At 55.1% G+C, this 19,108-nt stretch overlaps 2 protein-coding genes across 2 annotated transcripts in view; one reads left to right on the top strand and one right to left on the bottom strand.

Moving 5' to 3' along the window:
- Positions 1-19,108, bottom strand: part of DNAJC17 (DnaJ heat shock protein family (Hsp40) member C17) — a 31,567-nt gene that overhangs the window by 5,427 nt on the left and 7,032 nt on the right. Inside the window, exons 2-10 of the mRNA XM_038741423.1 lie at positions 14,079-14,148; positions 13,813-13,871; positions 12,381-12,468; positions 6,776-6,855; positions 6,581-6,677; positions 6,163-6,206; positions 4,843-4,920; positions 4,440-4,520; positions 4,181-4,297 (exon numbers count right to left, since the gene is read on the bottom strand). Of these exons, the coding sequence (XP_038597351.1) occupies positions 4,181-4,297; positions 4,440-4,520; positions 4,843-4,920; positions 6,163-6,206; positions 6,581-6,677; positions 6,776-6,855; positions 12,381-12,468; positions 13,813-13,871; positions 14,079-14,148 (714 nt within the window). The remainder of the gene's footprint in view (positions 1-4,180; positions 4,298-4,439; positions 4,521-4,842; positions 4,921-6,162; positions 6,207-6,580; positions 6,678-6,775; positions 6,856-12,380; positions 12,469-13,812; positions 13,872-14,078; positions 14,149-19,108) is intronic.
- C12H15orf62 (chromosome 12 C15orf62 homolog) lies at positions 3,294-3,980 on the top strand. Its single transcript, XM_038741425.1, is given in 2 exon segments — positions 3,294-3,411; positions 3,413-3,980. Coding segments are annotated over 2 exon segments (567 nt in total). The 5' UTR covers positions 3,294-3,325; the 3' UTR covers positions 3,894-3,980.

Here is a 19,108-nt window from a genome sequence, read left to right as displayed (position 1 = left end):
TGAGGGACAGTGAGACAGAGAGAAAGAAACTCCGGTGGTGGGTGTGTGACAGAAAAAGAGACAGAGAGAGAGAAAGACACTCTGGTGGTGGGTGTATGACAGAAGGAAGAGAAACAGACAGAGAGAAAGAAACTCTGGCGGCGGGCGTGTGATGGAAGGAAGAGAAAGACAGAGAGACAGAGAGAGAGAAAGAGACAGACAGCGAGAAAGACACTCTGGTGGTGGGTGTGTGACAGAAGGAAGAGAAATAGAGAGAGACAGAGAGAGAGAAAGAAACTCCAGCAGCAGGCGTGTGACATGAGGGACAGAGAGACAGAGAGAAAGAAACTCCGGCGGTGGGTGGGTGACAGAAAAAGAAAGAGACAGAGAGACAGAAAGACACTCTGGTGGTGGGTGTGTGACAGAAGGAAGAGAAATAGAGAGAGACAGAGAGAAAGAAACTCCGGCGGCGGGCGTGTGATGGAAGGAAGAGAAAGACAGAGACGGAGAGAGAGAAACTCCGGCGGTGGGCGTGTGACATGAGGGACAGAGAGACAGAGAGAAAGAAACTCCGGCGGTGGGTGTGTGACAGAAAGAAGAGAAAGAGACAGAGAGAGAGAGAAAGACACTCTGGTGGTGGGTGGGTGACAGAAGGAAGAGAAATAGAGAGAGACAGAGAGAAAGAAACTCTGGCGGCAGGCGTATGATGGAAGGAAGAGAAAGAGAGAGAGAAAGAAGCTCCGGCGGCGGGCATGTGACATGAAGGACAGAGAGACAGAGAGAAAGAAACTCTGGCGGTGGGTGGGTGACAGAAAGAAGAGAAAGAGACAGAGAGAGAGAAAGACACTCTGGTGGTGGGTGTGTGACAGAAGGAAGAGAAATAGAGAGAGACAGAGAGAAAGAAACTCCGGCGGCGGGTGTGTGATGGAAGGAAGAGAAAGACAGAGAGACAGAAAGACACTCTGGTGGTGGGTGTGTGACAGAAGGAAGAGAAATAGAGAGAAAGAAACTCCGGCAGCAGGCGTGTGACGGAAGGAAGAAAAAGAGAAAGAAACTCTGGCGGTGGGTGTGTGACAGGAGGAAGAGAAAGAAACTCTGGCGGCGGGCGTGTGACAGAAAGAAGAGAAAGACAGAGAGATAGAGAGAGAGAAAGAATCTTCGGCAGCGGGAGTGTGACACAGAAGGAAGAGAGAGAGACAGAGAGAAAGAAACTCTGGCGGTGGGTGTGTGACAGGAGGAAGAGAAAGAAACTCCGGCGGCGGGCGTGTGACAGAAGGAAGAGAAATAGAGACAGAGAGATAGAGAGAGAGAAAGAATCTTCGGCGGCGGGAGTGTGACACAGAAGGAAGAGAGAGAGACAGAAAGAAACTCTGGCGGTGGGTGTGTGACAGGAGGGAGAGAGACAGAGAGAGAGAAACTCCGGCAGCGGGCGGGTGACAGAAGGAAGAGAAATAGAGACAGAGAGAAAGAAACTCCGGCGGCAGGCGTGTGAAGGAAGGAAGAAAGAGAAAGAGAGAGAGAGAAACTCTGGCAGTGGGTGTGTGACAGGAGGGAGAGAAAGAAACTCTGGCGGCGGGCGTGTGACGGAAGAGAAACAGAGAGAGGGAGCGAGAAGCAGTGTGGCTCAATACAAAGAGCCTGGGCTTGGGAGTCAGAGGTCATGGGTTCAAATCCTGCCTCCACCAATTGTCAGCGTGTGACTTTTGGCAAAGCACTTCACTTCTCTGAGCCTCAGTTCCCTCCTCTGGAAAACGGGGATGAAGACTGCGAGCCCCACGAGGGACAACGTGATCACCTTGTAATAGTAATAATAAGGACGGCATTTTTAGCCTCCCCAGTGCTTGGAACAGTGCTTGGCACATAGTAAGCGCTTAACAAATGTCATTGTTATGAGAAGGAGAGAGGAGGGAGGGGGAGAGAGAGGGAGAGAGAAGGAGGGGGGGAGAGAGAGAGAGGAAGGGAGGGAGAGGGAGGGAGAGAGGAAGGGAGGGAGGGATGGATGGGGAAAGCAGGAGAGCCAGGGAGAACCCCTCTGTCCACCAGGGTGCTTAGAACAGTGCCAGGCACATAGTAAGTGCCTAACAAATACCATAAAAAAGGAGAGAGATTAAGAGAGGGAGGGATGGAGGTGTGGGGAAAGCGGGAGAGCCAGGGAGGCCCCTCTGTCCCACAGGGAGCTTAGAACAGTCCCAAGCACATAGTAAGCGTCTAACAAATACCATAAAAAAGGAGAGAGGGAGGGATGGGGAAAGCAGGAGAGCCAGGGAGACCCCTCTGTCCGTCAGTGTGTTTAGAACAGTGCCAGGGACATAGTAAGCGCCTAACAAATACCATAAAAAAGGAGAGACAGAGGGATGGGGAAAGCAGGAGAGCCAGGGAGACCCCTCTGTCCGCCAGGGCGCTTAGAACAGTGCCAGGCACATAGTAAGTGCCTAACAAATACCATAAAAAATAAAAAAAGGAGAAGGGGGGGAGAGAGGGAGAGAGGGGGGAGGGAGAGAGAGGGGGAGGGAAGGAGAGGGAGGGAGGGAGATGGGGGAAGGGAGAGAGAGAGGGGGAGAGAGGGAGAGGGAGGGAGGGAGACGGGGAAGGGAGAGAGAGAGGGGGAGGGAGGGAGAGAGGGAGGGAGGGGGGAGAGGGAGAGGGAGACAGAAGGGGAGGGAGGGAGAAAGAGGGAGGGACGGAGAAAGAGGGAGGGACGGAGAAAGAGGGAGGGAGGAAGAAAGAGGGAGGGAGAGAGGGGGAGGGAGGAAGGGAGAGGGGGGAGGGAGGGAGGGAGAGAGAAGGGGAGGGAGGGAGGGAGAGAGAAGGGGAGGGAGGGAGAAAGAGGGAGGAGGGAGGGAGAAAGAGGGAAAGAGAGGGAGGGAGAGAGAAGGGGAGGGAGGGAGAAAGGGAGGGGGGAGGGAGGGAGAAAGAGGGAGAGAGGGAGGGAGAAAGAGGGAGAGAGGGAGAGGGGGGAGGGAGGAAGAAAGGGAAGGGGGAGGGAGAGACAGGGAGGGAGGGAGAGGGAGAGAGGGAGAGGGAGAGAGAAGGAAGGAGAGAGAGGGAGAGGAGAGAGAGGGAGAGGAGAGGGAGCGAGAGAACGCGCGCGCACTAGCGCCGTCTCGCGCGTCCCAGAGCAGGGCCCCGCCCCCGCCGGCGGGCGTGGCCTAGCGTTGGGTGGGCGTGTCCCGCCGGCCCCGCCGGCCAATCCCGCGTCTCGCCCGGGCGTTTCCCGCCCCCGCCGACCAATCCCGCGTCAGCGCGGGGACAAAAGCGTCCGGGCGGCGCTCGGCCCCCCGCAGTAGGCCGGGAGGCGGCGGCGGCGGCGGCGGCGGGGAGGAGCCGCCCTCGCCCCTCGTGGTGGATGGAGCGGTGTCGTTGGGGCTCCGTGCGGTCGGCGGCCCTCTGGAAGCGGCTGAGCCTGGGCCGGGCCCCGGGGGGCAGCGGGCCTCCTCAGGGGGCTCCCGGGGCTCCCGCGCAGGCAGGGCCGCGTGCTGAGCAGGGCCAGCTTGGCGGGCGGCGCCCACCAGGAGTACAGCGAGCGCGAGGTCGGCCGAGAGCTGAGGGGCCGCGGGCCCGACGGCCGCCGCCTGCCCCTCTGGGGGGACCCCCCAACCGGGGCCACCCTCCCGCCGCCCCCCAAGCCGCCGCGCCTCTACCGCGACAGCTGCAGCTGCCCCAACATCCTCCACTCGACGCCGACCTTCGACGCCCGCCTGCCCGCCGCACGCTCCCTGGCCGGACCGCTCCACGGCTACGACGACGACGACGACGACGACGACTCAGAAGGACCCCCTGACCATCCCCACCCGTCCCCGGGTGACCCCGACGACCCCCTGCTCAACTTCCAGCTGGACCTGGGCAGCCTGTCGCTGCTGGAGGAAGTGCTGGAGACGCTGCGGGAGCGCTTCCCCCGCGAGCACGGCGGCTGAACCCGACCGGCCGGGGCCCCGCGACGACACCCCGCCTCCGGCCGGGCCGGCCGGACCGGTCCCGTGGGGGGCCGCTCACCCCGCCGCACGACCGGACCGGGCCGCCTGCCCCGAGCGCCGCCGGGGCAGAGACGTTCAATAAAAGTCGTTGCCTAAAGGGCCCTCGTGAAGGCTTGGGGAAGCGGGCCGGGGGCGTGAGGCCGACGGGGTGACATCCGGGGAGAGGGAAGAGACGCCCAGCGTGGGGGGCAGGGGCGTGGGGACCCGGGGACGTAAGCCCTCCCTACCTGGGGCAGCGGCACGTGGCCGTGGCCGTGGCCGTCCGGGTCCAGCGGCCGCCCCTCCAGCCACGACACCTTCAGCGGGTTATCCACCAGCCCCACTTCGTTCCGGACGGCCAGCGCCTGCCGGAGACGGGGAGGGAGGGGGACGGTCCTGCGGATACCCCCCCACCCCCGGCCCATTTCGGGTCCGCGACGGCCGCGCCCGCCTCCTCCCGTGACCAGAGGCTCGGTCGAGGCCTCCCACCGGGCCGCCGATACCCACCGCGGCCTGGACGGTGGCGAACTCCACCACGGCGCTGCCGGTCTTCTTGCCAGAGACCACCAGGTTGAGGACTTGGCCGTACTGTTGGGGCAAGGAGAGGGGACGGGGGTGGGACCGGCGCCCTGCCTGGTCCCCCGGATTCCCTGCGCCAGGCCCCCACCCCGGTCCTCCTCCCTGCCCCAGTGGAGTTGGTTTGGCCCCAAGGCATCCGGCCTGGACGGGGAGCAGGACGAAGACGGGTGGGAGCGTCGACGGGATGGGCAGGCGGATGGACAGACGGGATGGCAGGTCCGGGGAGGTCAGTGTCCCCAAGAGAGGCCACTGAGGCACAGGGACAGGACAGAGGGAGAGGCGGAGCGGCCGGGGGGCCCTGGGGCAGAGTCCGGCCGCGTCCCGGACGGACCTTTTCCAGGATCCTCAGGAGGACGTCCTTCGAGTAGCCGCCTTGAGTGTGGTCATCCTTCTTGCACTTCCATTTGAGCTGCAGAGAGCCCGGGGGGGGGTTGACGCGGTCCCTGCCTTCGGGGAGCCTCCCTCCTCCCTCTCGTTGCGGGCAGGGACTACGTTGACCGACGCTGTTCTACCGTCCTCGCCCAAGCGCTTAGTGCAGTGCTCTGCACACGGTATGCACACAAACGATCGGATGACCCATCAGTGCCTTCAAGGGAACCGTGGGCTCCCCGGGGGCTGGCCAGTCACGGCCTAATAATAATAATAATTACGGTATTTGTTTTGCACTTACTGTGGGCCGGGCGTCGTTCTAAGCACTGGGGTGGATACAAGCAAATCTGGTTGGATGCAGTCCCTGCTCCACATGGGGCTCACAATCTTCATCCCCATCAATCGATCAATCGTATTTATTGAGCGCTTGTTGTGTGTGGAGCACTGTACTAAGCGCTTGGGAAGTACAAATTGGCAACACACAGAGACGGTCCCTACCCAACAGTGGGCTCGCAGTCTAGAAGACTGTGAATCCCCATTTTATGGATGAGGTAACTGAGGCCCAGAGAAGTGACTTGCCCAAGGTCACACAGCAGGCCTGTGGCAGAGCCGCGAAGGAGCGTGGCTCAGTGGAAAGAGCATGGGCTTGGGAGTCAGAGGTCATGGGTTCAAATCCCTGCTCTGCCGCTTGTCAGCTGTGTGGCTGTGGGCAAGTCCCTTAACTTCTCTGTGCCTGTTACCTCATCTGTAAAATGGGGATTAAGGCTGTGAGCCCCACATGGGACAACCTGATCACCTTATATCCTCCCCAGCGCTTAGAACAGTGCTTTGCACATAGTAAGCGCTTAACAAATACCAAAATTATTATTATTCTCTGGGCCTCAGTAACCTCTTCTGGAAAATGGGGAGGAAGACTGGGAGTCCCCGTGGGACAACCTGATCACCCTATATCCTCCCCAGCACTTAGGACAGTGCTTTGCACATAGTAAGCGCTTAACAAATACCAAAATTATTATTATTCTCTGGGCCTCAGTGACCTCTTCTGGAAAATGGGGAGGAAGACTGGGAGCTCCCCATGGGACAACCTGATCACCTTGCAACCTCCCCGGTGCTTAGAACAGTGCTTTGTACATAGTAAGCGCTTAATAAATGCCATCATCATTATTATTATTCGATCCTTCTGACTCCAAGGCCCGCGCTCTATCCGCTAGATCACAGGGTTCGAATCCCCCTCCCCTCCGTCCCCCCAACACCCCAGGCGGGATGGGCGCCCCGGCCTCACCTTCAGCTTTGGGGTCCCTCTGCCTTCTCCGCTTTCGAGTTTCCCTAGAGGGCAATCAATCGATCGTATTAATTGAGCGCTTACTGTGTGCAGAGCACCGTACTAAGCGCTTGGGAAGTCCAAGTCGGCAACATATAGAGGCGGTCCCTACCCCACAGTGGGCTCACAGTCTAGAAGCAGCGTGGGGTGGGGGGCTGAGGGGAGACGGTTCACCCCACCAGTCCCCAGCCCCAGCACGATGGCTCGGTCTCAGGGGGTGTAAACTGAGGCGCACCCCGCGCCGCGCGTGACCCGCGGTCAGGCCTGGGAGAGGGACACGGAGGGTGGCTGGGGATTGGGGGCTCCTCCTCCCTCCACCCAGGGACCGCGGGGGCCGAGGAGGGGGTGGCAGAGCGGCCCCCGACCCCCGGCTCCTCACCCCTGAGTCGCTGCTCGCGCTCCTGGCGGATCTGGTCCTGGATTAACCGCTGCTGCTCCTCCAGCTGCCGGGACCCTTCCTCTCGCAGCCGTTCGATCTGCGGGGGCCGGCCGCGGACCCGGTCACCGGGATCCCGGGGACGCCCCCCCTCTCCGCCCCGGGTACCCACCCGCCCACCCTCCGGGCCCTGCCCACCTCCTGCTCTAAGGTCCTGGTGTTTCGCGTCTCCTCCTCGCTCCCCTGGGCCTGGGCTTGCCGTTCCCGGGCCTCGAGGTCTGCACAAGGAGAAAGGAAGAAGTCGGCGTGCCAGGGCGGGAAACATATCGGGGAAGACCCCCGCCCCGGGCGTTGACCAAAGCCCCGCTGGGACCCCCGGCTCGGGGCCTGGGAGTTCATTCTGGGGCCCCAGCTGGGCGGCAGCATTCATTCATTCAATTGTATTTATTGAGCGCTTACTGTGTGCAGAGCACTGTACTAAGCACTTGGGAAGTACAAGATTAGCAGCGGCCTAATCATCATCAATCGTATTTATTGAGCGCTTACTGTGTGCAGAGCACCGTACTAAGCGCTTGGGAAGTACAAATTGGCAACATCTAGAGTCAGTCCCTACCCAACAGTGGGCTCACAGTCTAGAAGGGGGAGACAGAGAACAAAACCAAACATACTAACACAATAAAATAAATAGAATAGATATGTACAAGAGTAATAAATATGTACAAACATATACATATACATATAATCCACGGGCCTCAGAGGGTTAATTCATAAGAATAATAATAATTGTGATATTTAAGCGCTTACTCTGTGCCGGGCACTGAACTAGGCGCTGGGGTAGATTCGAGTTCATCAGGTTGAACACGGTTCCCGTCCCGCACGGGGCTCACAGTCTTAATCCCCATTTTACAGGTGAGCTATCTGAGGCCCAGAGAAGTGACATTCATTCATCCAATCGTATTTATTGAGCGCTTACTGTGTGCAGAGCACTGGACTAATCATTCGTATTTATTGAGCACTTACTGTGTGCATAGCAATCAATCCATCGTATTTATTGAGCGCTTACTGTGTGCAAAGCACTGGACTAAGCGCTTGGGAAGTACAAGTCAGCAACATGGTCCCCCAACAGATGGGTGGACGAGCGGGCATTACGGTAAAGAAGACAATTACGATGGTATTTGTTAAGCGCTTACTGTGTGCACAGCAATCAATCAATCTATCCATCATATTTATTGAGCGCTTCCTGTGTGCAGAGCACTGGACTAAGCGCTTGGGAAGTACAAGTCGGCAACATGGTCCCCCAACAGATGGGTGGATGAGCCGGGATTACGGTAAAGAAGACAATTACGATGGTATTTGTTAAGCGCTTACTGTCTGCAGAGCAATCAATCAATCAATCCATCATATTTATTGAGCGCTTACTGTGTGCAGAGCACTGGACTAAGCGCTTGGGAAGTACAAGTCGGCAACATGGTCCCCCAACAGATGGGTGGACGAGCGGGGATTACGGTAAAGAAGACAATTACGATGGTATTTGTTAAGCGCTTACTGTGTGCCAGGCACTGTACTGAGCACTGGCCTGGATTCGGGCAAATCGAGTTGGACACAGTCCCTGTCCCACGTGGGGCTCACGGTCCCCATCCCCATTTTACAGATGAGTTAACTGAGGCCCAGAGAAGTGAAGTGACACAATAATAACTGTGGTGCTTGCTAAGCATTCACCGTGTGCCAGGCACTGTACTAAGGGCAGGGGTGGATACAAGCCAATCGGGTTGGACACAGTCCCTGTCCCACGTGGGGCTCACGGTCCCCATCCCCATTTTACAGATGAGTTAACTGAGGCCCAGAGAAGTGAAGTGACACAATAATAACTGTGGTGCTTGCTAAGCATTCACCGTGTGCCAGGCACTGTACTAAGGGCAGGGGTGGATGCAAGCCAATCGGGTTGGACACAGTCCCTGTCCCACGTGGGGCTCACGGTCCCCATCCCCATTTTACAGATGAGTTAACTGAGGCCCAGAGAAGTGAAGTGACACAATAATAACTGTGGTGCTTGCTAAGCATTCACCGTGTGCCAGGCACTGTACTAAGGGCAGGGGTGGATGCAAGCCAATCGGGTTGGACACAGTCCCTGTCCCACGTGGGGCTCACGGTCCCCATCCCCATTTTACAGATGAGTTAACTGAGGCCCAGAGAAGTGAAGTGACACAATAATAACTGTGGTGCTTGTTAAGCATTCACCGTGTGCCAGGCACCGTACTAAGGGCAGGGGTGGATGCAAGCCAATCGGGTTGGACACAGTCCCTGTCCCAAAAGGGGCTCACCATCTCCATCCCCATTTTCCAGATGAGGTAACTGAGGCCCAGAGAAGCGAAGTGACTTCAGCAGTCGAGTGGCGGAGGCTGGATTAGAACCCACGACCCGACCCCCCCCCAGGCCACGCCGCTTCTCCGGCGGCTCGGGCTCTCGCCCCGCCAAACCAGTTCCCCGGGCCCGAGGGGCGGCACGCGTGTCGGGCGAGTGGCCCGTGCGGTCGGGCCGGTGCCGGGCGGAGGCCGGACCGACCAGTAGTGCTGCGGTTCGGTCCCCGCCCCGGCTTCCTCTTCCTCACGTAAGGCCCGGGGTCTCTGCCGGTGGTGTTTGGGCTCGGCCCCTTCCCGAGGACAGCAGCGCGGCCCAGTCCCCGGCTCCCGGCGCCTCAGCGGGGAGCGCCCACTCCTTGCCTCCCGGCCTCAGTCTCCAGAACCGGCCCCAAACCTGCTCGTCGGAAGGGAGTCGGCTGCTTCCCCGACCCGCTCCGGTAATCGGAAAAATAACAATCACAACCATAATAATGGCATTTCTTAAGCCCTTACTAGACGCCAAGCTCCTGGCTAAGCGCTGGGGTGGAGGCGGTCGGAACAGAGAAGCAGCAGAGGCCAGGCCTGGGATTAGGAGAAGCGGCGTGGCTCAGTGGAAAGAGCCCGGGCTTTGGAGTCGGAGGTCATGGGTTCGAATCCAGGCTCCACCACTGGTCTGCTGGGTGACTTTGGGCGAGTCACTTCGCTTCTCTGGGCCTCAGTTCCCTCATCTGTAAAATGGGGATGAAGACTGTGAGCCCCCCATGGGACAACCTGATCACCTTGTAACCTCCCCAGTGCTTAGAACAGTGCTTTGCACATAGTAAGCGCTCAATAAAAGCCATCATTATTATTATTTGGGTGGTCATGGGTTCTAATCCAGGCTCCGCCACTGGTCTGCTGGGTGACCTCTGGGCGAGTCACTTCGCTTCTCTGGGCCTCAGTTCCCTCCTCTGTAAAATGGGGATGAAGACTGTGAGCCCCCCATGGGACAACCTGATCACCTTGTAACCTCCCCAGTGCTTAGAACAGTGCTTTGCACATAGTAAGCGCTCAATAAAAGCCATCATTATTATTATTTGGGTGGTCATGGGTTCTAATCCAGGCTTTGCCACTGGTCTGCTGGGTGACCTCTGGGCGAGTCACTTCGCCTCTCTGGGCCTCAGTTCCCTCCTCTGTAAAATGGGGATGAAGACTGTGAGCCCCCCATGGGATAACCTGATCACCTTGTAACCTCCCCAGTGCTTAGAACAGTGCTTTGCACATAGTAAGCGCTCAATAAAAGCCATCATTATTATTATTATTTGGGTGGTCATGGGTTCTAATCCAGGCTCCGCCACTGGTCTGCTGGGTGACCTCTGGACAAGTCACTTCACTTCTCTGGGCCTCAGTTACCTCATCTGTAAAATGGGGATGAAGACTGGGAGCCCCCCATGGGACAACCTGATCACCTTGTAACCTCCCCAGTGCTTAGAACAGTGCTTTGCAGATAGTAAGCGCTCAATAAAAGCCATCATTATTATTATTTGGGTGGTCATGGGTTCTAATCCAGGCTCCACCACTGGTCTGCTGGGTGACCTCTGGGCGAGTCACTTCGCCTCTCTGGGCCTTAGTTCCCTCCTCTGTAAAATGGGGATGAAGACTGTGAGCCCCCCATGGGACAACCTGATCACCTTGTAACCTCCCCAGTGCTTAGAACAGTGCTTTGCACATAGTAAGCGCTCAATAAAAGCCATCATTATTATTATTTGGGTGGTCATGGGGTCTAATCCAGGCTCCGCCACTGGTCTGCTGGGTGACCTCTGGGCGAGTCACTTCGCCTCTCTGGGCCTCAGTTCCCTCCTCTGTAAAATGGGGATGAAGACTGTGAGCCCCCCATGGGACAACGTGATCACCTTGTAACCTCCCCAGTGCTTAGAACAGTGCTTTGCACATAGTAAGCGCTCAATAAAAGCCATCATTATTATTATTTGGGTGGTCATGGGTTCTAATCCAGACTCCGCCACTTGTCTGCTGGGTGACCTCTGGGCGAGTCACTTCGCCTCTCTGGGCCTCAGTTCCCTCCTCTGTAAAATGGGGATTGAGACCGTGAGCCCCGCGTGGGATGGGGACCAGGTCTAACCTGATTAGCGTGGCTCAGCGGCGAGATCAAGGGCTTGGGAGTCAGTGGTCGTGGGTTCTAATCCCGGCTCCCCCGCACGTCTGCTGGGTGACCTTGGGCAAGTCACTTCACTTCTCTGGGCCTCAGTTCCCTCGTCTGTAAAATGGGGATGAGGACTGGGAGGCCCACACGGGACAACCTGATCACCTTGTATTCCCCCGCAGCCCACTGTTGGGTAGGGACTGTCTCTATATGTTGCCAATTTGTACTTCCCAAGCGCTTAGTACAGTGCTCTGCACACAGTAAGCGCTCAATAAATACGACTGATGATGATGATAAGCACTTCACAAATGCCACCATTATTATTATCTTGTACCTACCCCAGTGCTTAGAACAATGCTTGGCACATAGAAAGAGCTTAATAAGTATCATAATTAGACTTTTAGACTGTGAGCCCACTGTTGGGTAGGGACTGTCTCTATATGTTGCCAATTTGTACTTCCCAAGCGCTTAGTACAGTGCTCTGCACATAGTAAGCGCTCAATAAATATGACTGATTGATTGATAATTAGTATTAATAATAATAACGTTGGTATTTGTTAAGCGCTTACTATGTGCAAAGCACTGTTCTAAGCGCTGGGGTGGATACGAGGTAATCAGGTTGTCCCACGAGGGGCTCCCAGTCTTCACCCCCATTTTGCAGATGAGGGAACTGAGGCCCAGAGAAGCGAAGTGACTGGCCCGAAGTCACACAGCTGCCAAGCGGCGGAGCCGGGATTCGAACCCGCGGCCCCTGACTGCAAAGCCCGGGCTCTTCCCACCGAGCCACGCTGCTTATCCTCATCATCATCAGACACACTCGCTGTGGCTGACGGTTTAAGGAAGGAGAGAAAACGGTAATTAATTGTAATTACGGCATTTATTAAGTGCTTACTATGTGCAAAGCACTGTTCTAAGCACTGGGGAGCTTACAAGGAGATCAGGTTGTCCCATGTGGGGCTCACAGTCTTAACCCTCATTGGACAGATGAGGTAACTGAGGCACAGGGAAGTGAAGTGACTTGCCCAAAATCACACAGCTGACAGTTGGCAGAGCCGGGATTCGAACCCATGACCTCTGACTCCAAAGCCTGGGCTCTTTCCACTGAGCCACGCTGCTTCTCATAATCCCCACTGTATGGGTGGGGAAACTGAGGTATGGCAGAGTGAAGTCACCCGGCTAAGGCCACACGGCCGCCGAGGGACCGAGATGGGATTAGTGGGGGCGATGCCCCCCGCCATGCCCTCCCTCCCACCCCCCCGCCATGCCCTCCCTCCCTCCCACCCCCCGCCATGCCCGCCCTCCCTCCCTCCCGCCCCCTCTATACCGAGCTTGACTTTCTTCCTCCTCTCGTCGAGTTTCTGGGTCCTCTCCGCTGCCTGCTTCCTGGCTCTGCGGATCTTGTCGTAGGCGGCCTGAGGGGAGGCAGGGAGGCTGAGGCAGAAGAGGCCAAACGAGACCCGTCTCCCGTGCCCCGTGCAATCCGTCGTATTTACTGAGCGCTTACTGTGTGCAGAGCACTGTACTAAGCGCTTGGGAAGTACAAATTGGCAACATATAGAGACAGTCCCTACCCAACAGTGGGCTCACAGTCTAAAAGTCTAATTATGATACTTATTAAGCTCTTTCTATGTGCCAAGCCTTGTTCTAAGCACTGGGGTAGGTACAAGAGAATAATAATGTAAGCGCTCAATAAATACGATTGATGATGATGATGATGATGATGATGATGTACTAAGCGCTTGGGAAGGACAAGTTGGCAACATCTAGAGACGGTCCCTACCCGACAGCGGGCTCACAGTCTAGAAGCGTCTCGTTGTCCATCTGGGCACCGGGGGTGGGAGGGAGGGAGTCCTAGTCCCGCCACGGGAGAGAGACGCTCACAGCCGCGGCACCGCCCCGGGGGGAGATAATAATAATAATAATAATAATAATAATGTTGGTATTTGTTAAGCGCTTACTGTGTGCAAAGCACTGTTCTAAGCGCTGGGGTAGGTACAAGGTCATGAGGTTGTCCCACGAGGGGCTCCCAGTCTTCAGCCCCATTTTACAGATGAGGGAACTGAGGCCCAGAGAAGTGACTTGCCCAACGTCACAAAGCTGACAAGTGGCGGGGCCGGAATTTGAACCCACGACCTCTGACTCCAAAGCCCGGGCTCTTTCCACTGAGCCATGCTGCTTCCCCAATAATAATAATAATTGTAATAATAATAATAATAATAATAATAATGATGATGGCATTTGTTAAGGCCCCTGTGCCCAGGCTGGCTCCTCTGCCCGATACCCCGTCCCCCTTTTAGACTGTGAGCCCACTGTTGGGTAGGGACTGTCTCTATATGTTGCCAACTTGGACTTCCCAAGCGCTTAGTACAGTGCTCTGCACACCGTAAGCACTCAATAAATACGATTGATTGATTGATTAAGCGCTTACTATGCGCAAAGCACCGTTCTAAGCGCTGGGGGGGGATGCAAGGTGATCGGGTTGTCCCACGTGGGGCTCCCAGTCTTCACCCCCATTTTCCAGATGAGGGAACTGAGGCGCAGAGAAGTGACTTGCCCAAGGTCACACAGCGGACAGGCGGAGGAGCCGGGATTCGAACCCCTGACCTCTGACTCCAAAGCCCGGGCTCTTTCCACTGAGCCGCGCTGCTTCTCCGGCAGCCGCCGCCTCGCCTGCCAGGCCGGGAGGCGGGCGCTGCCCTGGGACTGGGGCCGGACAGCGGGAGTCGGGAGGGGGGAGCGAGGCCGGGAAAACTCACCCTGGCAGCGGCGTCGGTGAGCACCTCCAAGGCCTGGGACAGCCGGTGGAAGAGCTCGACTGGACGGGAGCCCCGGAAGCGCGGGAAAAGAGCGGCGGTGGGCCGGAGCAGGAGCCGAGGAGCCGGACAGGGAAGGAGGCGGCAAGGATCAGCCTCCCTTGGAATCCGGAAACTCCCGCGGCCACCCGAGGCCCGGCCCCCCCCAGAAGGCGGACACCCCCTCCCCGCCCCCCGCGAGGGCCGAAGCCCCCCCAAAATGGGCTCACCTGCTTGGGGGTCGTCGGGGTTCTTGTCCGGGTGGCACGTCAGGGCCTTCTGCCTGTAGGCCTTCTTCACCTGGGGACGGGGCAGAGATGGTCACCCTCCGGCCCCCCTTCCGCGGCCCTGCCCCAGGACACCGCGGGAAACCCGGGGTAGTACTGCTGTGTGACCTTGGGCAAGTCACTTAACTTCCCTGAGCCTCAGCTACCTCATCTGTAAAATGGGGTTTAAGACTGTGAGCCCCCCGTGGGACAACTTGATCACCTTGTATTCCCCCCCCGCGCTTAGAACAGTGCTGTGCACATAGTAAGCGCTTAACAAATGCCATTATTATTATTATTACTAACAGACACGATAGCTCCTTTTTGGTTTTCAACGGTATTTGCTAACGGCTTACCCTGTGTCATCATCATCATCAATCGTATTTATTGAGCGCTTACTGTGGGCAGTACTTTTAGACTGTGAGCCCACTGTTGGGTAGGGGCTGTCTCTATATGTTGCCAATTTGTACTTCCCAAGCGCTTAGTCCAGTGCTCTGCACATAGTGAGCGCTCAATAAATACGATTGATGATGATGATGATGATGGGCAGAGCACTGTGCTAAGCGCTTGGGAAGTCCAAGTTGGCAACATAGAGAGACAGTCCCTACCCAACAGTGGGCTCACAGTTTAAAAGGGGGAGACGGAGAACAAAACCAAACATACTAACAAAATAAAATAAATAGAATAGATACTTACAAGTAAAATAAATAAATAAATAGAGTAATAAATATGTGCAAACATATATACATATATACAGGTGCTGTGGGGAAGGGAAGGAGTTAAGATGGGACGCTACTAAGTACCGAGATAGAAGCTAATTGTCGGGTTGGACCAGTCCCTGTCCCACGTGGAGCGCCCAGTTTCAATCTCCATTTTACAGATGAGGAAACTGAGGCCCAGAGAAGTGACTTCAAAGTCGCACAGAAGACAAGTGGCGCAGCCGGGATTATGATGATGATGATGATGACATTGTTAAGCGCTTACTATGTGCAAAGCACTGTTCTAAGCGCTGGAGAGGTGGTCACGTTGTCCCACAGAGGGCTTACAGTCTTTATCCCCATTTTACAGATGAGGTAACTGAGGCCCAGAGAAGTGAAGTGACTTGCCCAAAGTCACACAGCTGACAGTTGGCGGAGCCGGGATTTGAACCCACGACCTCTGACTCCAAAGCCCGTGCTCTTTCCACTGAGCCACGATTCCCTTCAAGGTCCTACTGAGAGCTCACCTCCTCCGGGAGGCCTTCCCAGACTGAGCCCCCTCCTTCCTCTCCCCCCCACCCCCCCGCCTTACCTCATTCCCCTCCCCACAGCACCTGTATATATGTTTGTACATATTTATTACTCTACTTATTTATGTATTTTATTTGTACATGTTTATTCCATTTATTTTATTTTGCTAATATGTTTTGTTCTGTCTCCCCCTTCTAGACTGTGAGCCCGCTGTTGGGTACGGGCCCATCTCTATATGTTGCCAACTTGGACTTCCCAAGCGCTTAGTCCAGTGCTCTGCACACAGTAAGCGCTCAATAAATACGATTGAATGAATGAATGAAAGAACCACTTAATTCCTCTGGGGCCTCGGACAAAGCAGAGGGTCTGGGTGACTTAAGAGATCAAGGGGTTTAATCGTATACTAGAAGATCCGACTGCTTCTCAGAAACACTTCCCTCCGTGTTCTCTCTCATTCCATTTTGTTCTCAGAAACACTTCCCTCCGTGTTCTCTCTCCTTCCATTTTATTCTCACGACATCCTTGGGAGGCAGGGAGATGCGTGTGTTATTTCTCTCATTTTACAGATGAGGAAGTTGGGGCCCAGAGAGGTTGGTGACTTCCCCCAGATTATACAACAGGTTAGGAGCAGAGCTGGGTGGGAAAGACAGAAGGAAGGAGAGAAGGAAAGGGAGAGAGAGAGAAGGGGTGGGGAGAAGGGTGGGAAAGACAGGAGAGAAGGAAAGGAAAAGAGAGGAGAGAAGGAAAGGAAAAGAGAGGAGAGAAAGAAAGGAAAGAGAGGAGAGAGGAAAGGAAAGAGGAGAGAAAGAAAGGAAAGAGAGGAGAGAGGAAAGGAAAGAGGAGAGAAAGAAAGGAAAAGAGAGGAGAGAAGGAAAGGAAAAGAGAGGAGAGAAAGAAAGGAAAGAGAGGAGAGAAGGAAAGGAAAGAGGAGAGAAGGAAAGGAAAAGAGAGGAGAGAAGGAAAGGAAAAGAGAGGAGAGAAGGAAAGGAGAGGAGAGAAGGAAAGGAAAAGAGAGGAGAGAAGGAAAGGAAAAGAGAGGAGAGAAGGAAAGGGAAAGAAAGGAAAGAGAGGAGAGAAGGAAAGGAAAGAGGAGAGAAGGAAAGGAAAAGAGAGGAGAGAAGGAAAGGAAAAGAGAGGAGAGAAGGAAAGGAAAGAGAGGAGAGAAGGAAAGGAAAAGAGAGGAGAGAAGGAAAGGAAAAGAGAGGAGAGAAGGAAAGGAAAAGAGAGGAGAGAAGGAAAGGAAAAGAGAGGAGAGAAGGAAAGGAAAAGAGAGGAGAGAAGGAAAGGAAAAGAGAGGAGAGAAGGAAAGGAAAAGACAGAAGGGGAGATTGGGGGAGGGAGAGGGAGAGAAAAGGAGGGATGGGGAGAGAAAGAGAGAAGGGGAGAAGGAAAGGAATACAAGATGGTCGGGGAGGGATGGAGGGAGAGAGAGAGAGAAGGGAGAGAAGGGTTGGGGAATTTAATAATAATTGTATTTGTTAAGCACTTACTAGTAAAGCACTGGGATAGATACAAGAAAATCGGGTTGGACACAGGCCCTGTCAGTCAATCAATCAATCAATCGTATTTATTGAGCGCTTACTGTGTGCAGAGCACTGGACTAAGCGCTTGGGAAGTACAAGTTGGCAACATCTAGAGACAGTCCCTACCCGACAGTGGGCTCACAGTCTAAAACGGGGAGAGAGAGAACAAAACCAAACATACTAACAAAATAAAATACATAGAATAGATATGTACAAGCAAAATAAATAAATAAATAAATAAATAGAGTAATAAATCTGTACAAACATATATCCATATATACAGGTGCTGTGGGGAAGGGAAGGAGGTAAGATGCGGGGGATGGAGAGGGGGACGAGGGGGAGAGGAAGGAATGGGCTGAGTGTGGGAAGGCCTCCTGGAGGAGGTGAGCTCTCAGTAGGGCCTTGAAGGGAGGAAGAGAGCGAGCTTGGCGGATGGGCAGAGGGATTGGGGGCATTCCAGGCCCGGGGGATGGCGTGGGCCGGGGGTCGATGGTGGGACAGGCGAGAACGAGGCCTAACGGTGAGGAGATTAGCGGCGGAGGAGCGGAGGGTGCGGGCTGCGATGGAGAAGGAGAGAAGGGGCTCACAGTCTTAATCCCCATTTTCCAGCTGAGGTAACTGAGGCCCAGAGAAGTGACCCAGCGGACAGGTGGAAGAGCCGGGATTAGAACCCAGCTCTTTCTGACTCCCAGCCCGTGCTCCATCCACTACGCCACGCGGCTTCCCTTCCGTTCAGTTTCCAGCAGGGCTGGGCCAAGTCCTGATCTCGCCTGGAATTCAGAAAGCGGTGGCAAAATCCAAGTTGATGGATAGAACGATTTTCAATCACCAGGGTTTCTCCCTTTATTTATAACAGGGAATTGTGGAAGCTAGGGAAGCAACAGTCAGAGAGGAAGGTGGTCCCCTGAGGGAGTAGAGTAGACTATGAGGTGGGCCCGGGACACACATCTGCTGCGTGACCTTGGACAAGTCACTTGATTTCTCCGTGCCTCGGTGTCCCCATCTATAAAATGGGAATTCAATGCCTGTTCTCCCTCCTACTCACACCCCGTGTGTGTCCGACCTGATTAGGCTGTATCCACCGCAGCGCTTGGAACAGTGCTTGACCCATAGTAAGCACCAAAGATTACCGTACTGAGTGCTTGGGAGAGTTCAGTACAACAGAGGTGGGAGACCCGTTCCCTGCCCACTGTGAGCTTACAGTCTAGAGATAATAAGTTTTGGCTCCTCCCTGCCCTCCCTGCTCCTGGCTTGCAAGTCAGTCAGTCACACTTATTGAGCGTCTACCGTGTGGAGAGCACTGTACTAAGCCCTTGGGAGAGGACACTACAACAATATAACAATCAATCGTACTTATTGAGCGCTTACTGTGTGCAGAGCACTGTACTGAGCGCTTGGGAAGTACAAGTTGGCAACATATATATATGTATATATGTTTGTACATATTTGTTACTCTATTTTACTTGTACATATCTATTCTATTTATTTTATTTTGTTAGTATGTTTGGTTTTGTTCTCCGTCTCCCCCTTTTAGACTGTGAGCCCACTGTCGGGTAGGGACCGTCTCTAGATGTTGCCAACTTGGACTTCCCAAGCGCTTAGTACATCATCATCAATCGTATTTATTGAGCGCTTACTATGTGCAGAGCACTGGACTAAGCGCTTGGGAAGTACAAATTGGCAACATACAGAGACAGTCCCTACCCAACAGTGGGCTCACAGTCTAAGAGAGTGGGCTCACAGTCTAAAAGTACAGTGCTCTGCACACAGTAAGCGCTCAATAAATACGATTGATGATGATGATGATATAGAGATATATATATATATATATAGATGATATGATATAGAGATATAGGTCCCTACCCAACAGCGGGCTCACAGTGTAGAGGACACATTCTCTGCCCACAGTGAGCTTACAGTCCAGAAACGGAGGCGCTCAGCTCTGCACCCCCTCCCCACCCCAGGGGGACGCCCCTGGTCGGATGTCTTGCCCCCCCAGAGGGCTTTGAGACCCGCCACTTTGGGCTCCCCGCTCCGCCACTTGTCGTTGCCTTGGGCAAGTCACTTCACTTCTCAGTGACCTCATCTGGAAAATGGGGACTGACACTGGGAGCCCCATGTGGGACAGGGACTGTGTCCAACCCAATTTGCTTGTGTCCTCCCCAGCGCTTGGCACAGCGCCGGGCACACAGTAAGCGCTTAAATACCATCGTTATTACTATTATTGATTGGGGTGCCGACT

The sequence above is a fragment of the Tachyglossus aculeatus genome (genome assembly GCF_015852505.1).
Source record: "Tachyglossus aculeatus isolate mTacAcu1 chromosome 12 unlocalized genomic scaffold, mTacAcu1.pri SUPER_6_unloc_1, whole genome shotgun sequence".
NCBI lineage: Eukaryota > Metazoa > Chordata > Mammalia > Monotremata > Tachyglossidae > Tachyglossus > Tachyglossus aculeatus.
The sequence above is the reverse complement of the archived record's forward strand: the minus strand, read 5'-3'. Positions and strand labels throughout refer to the sequence as shown.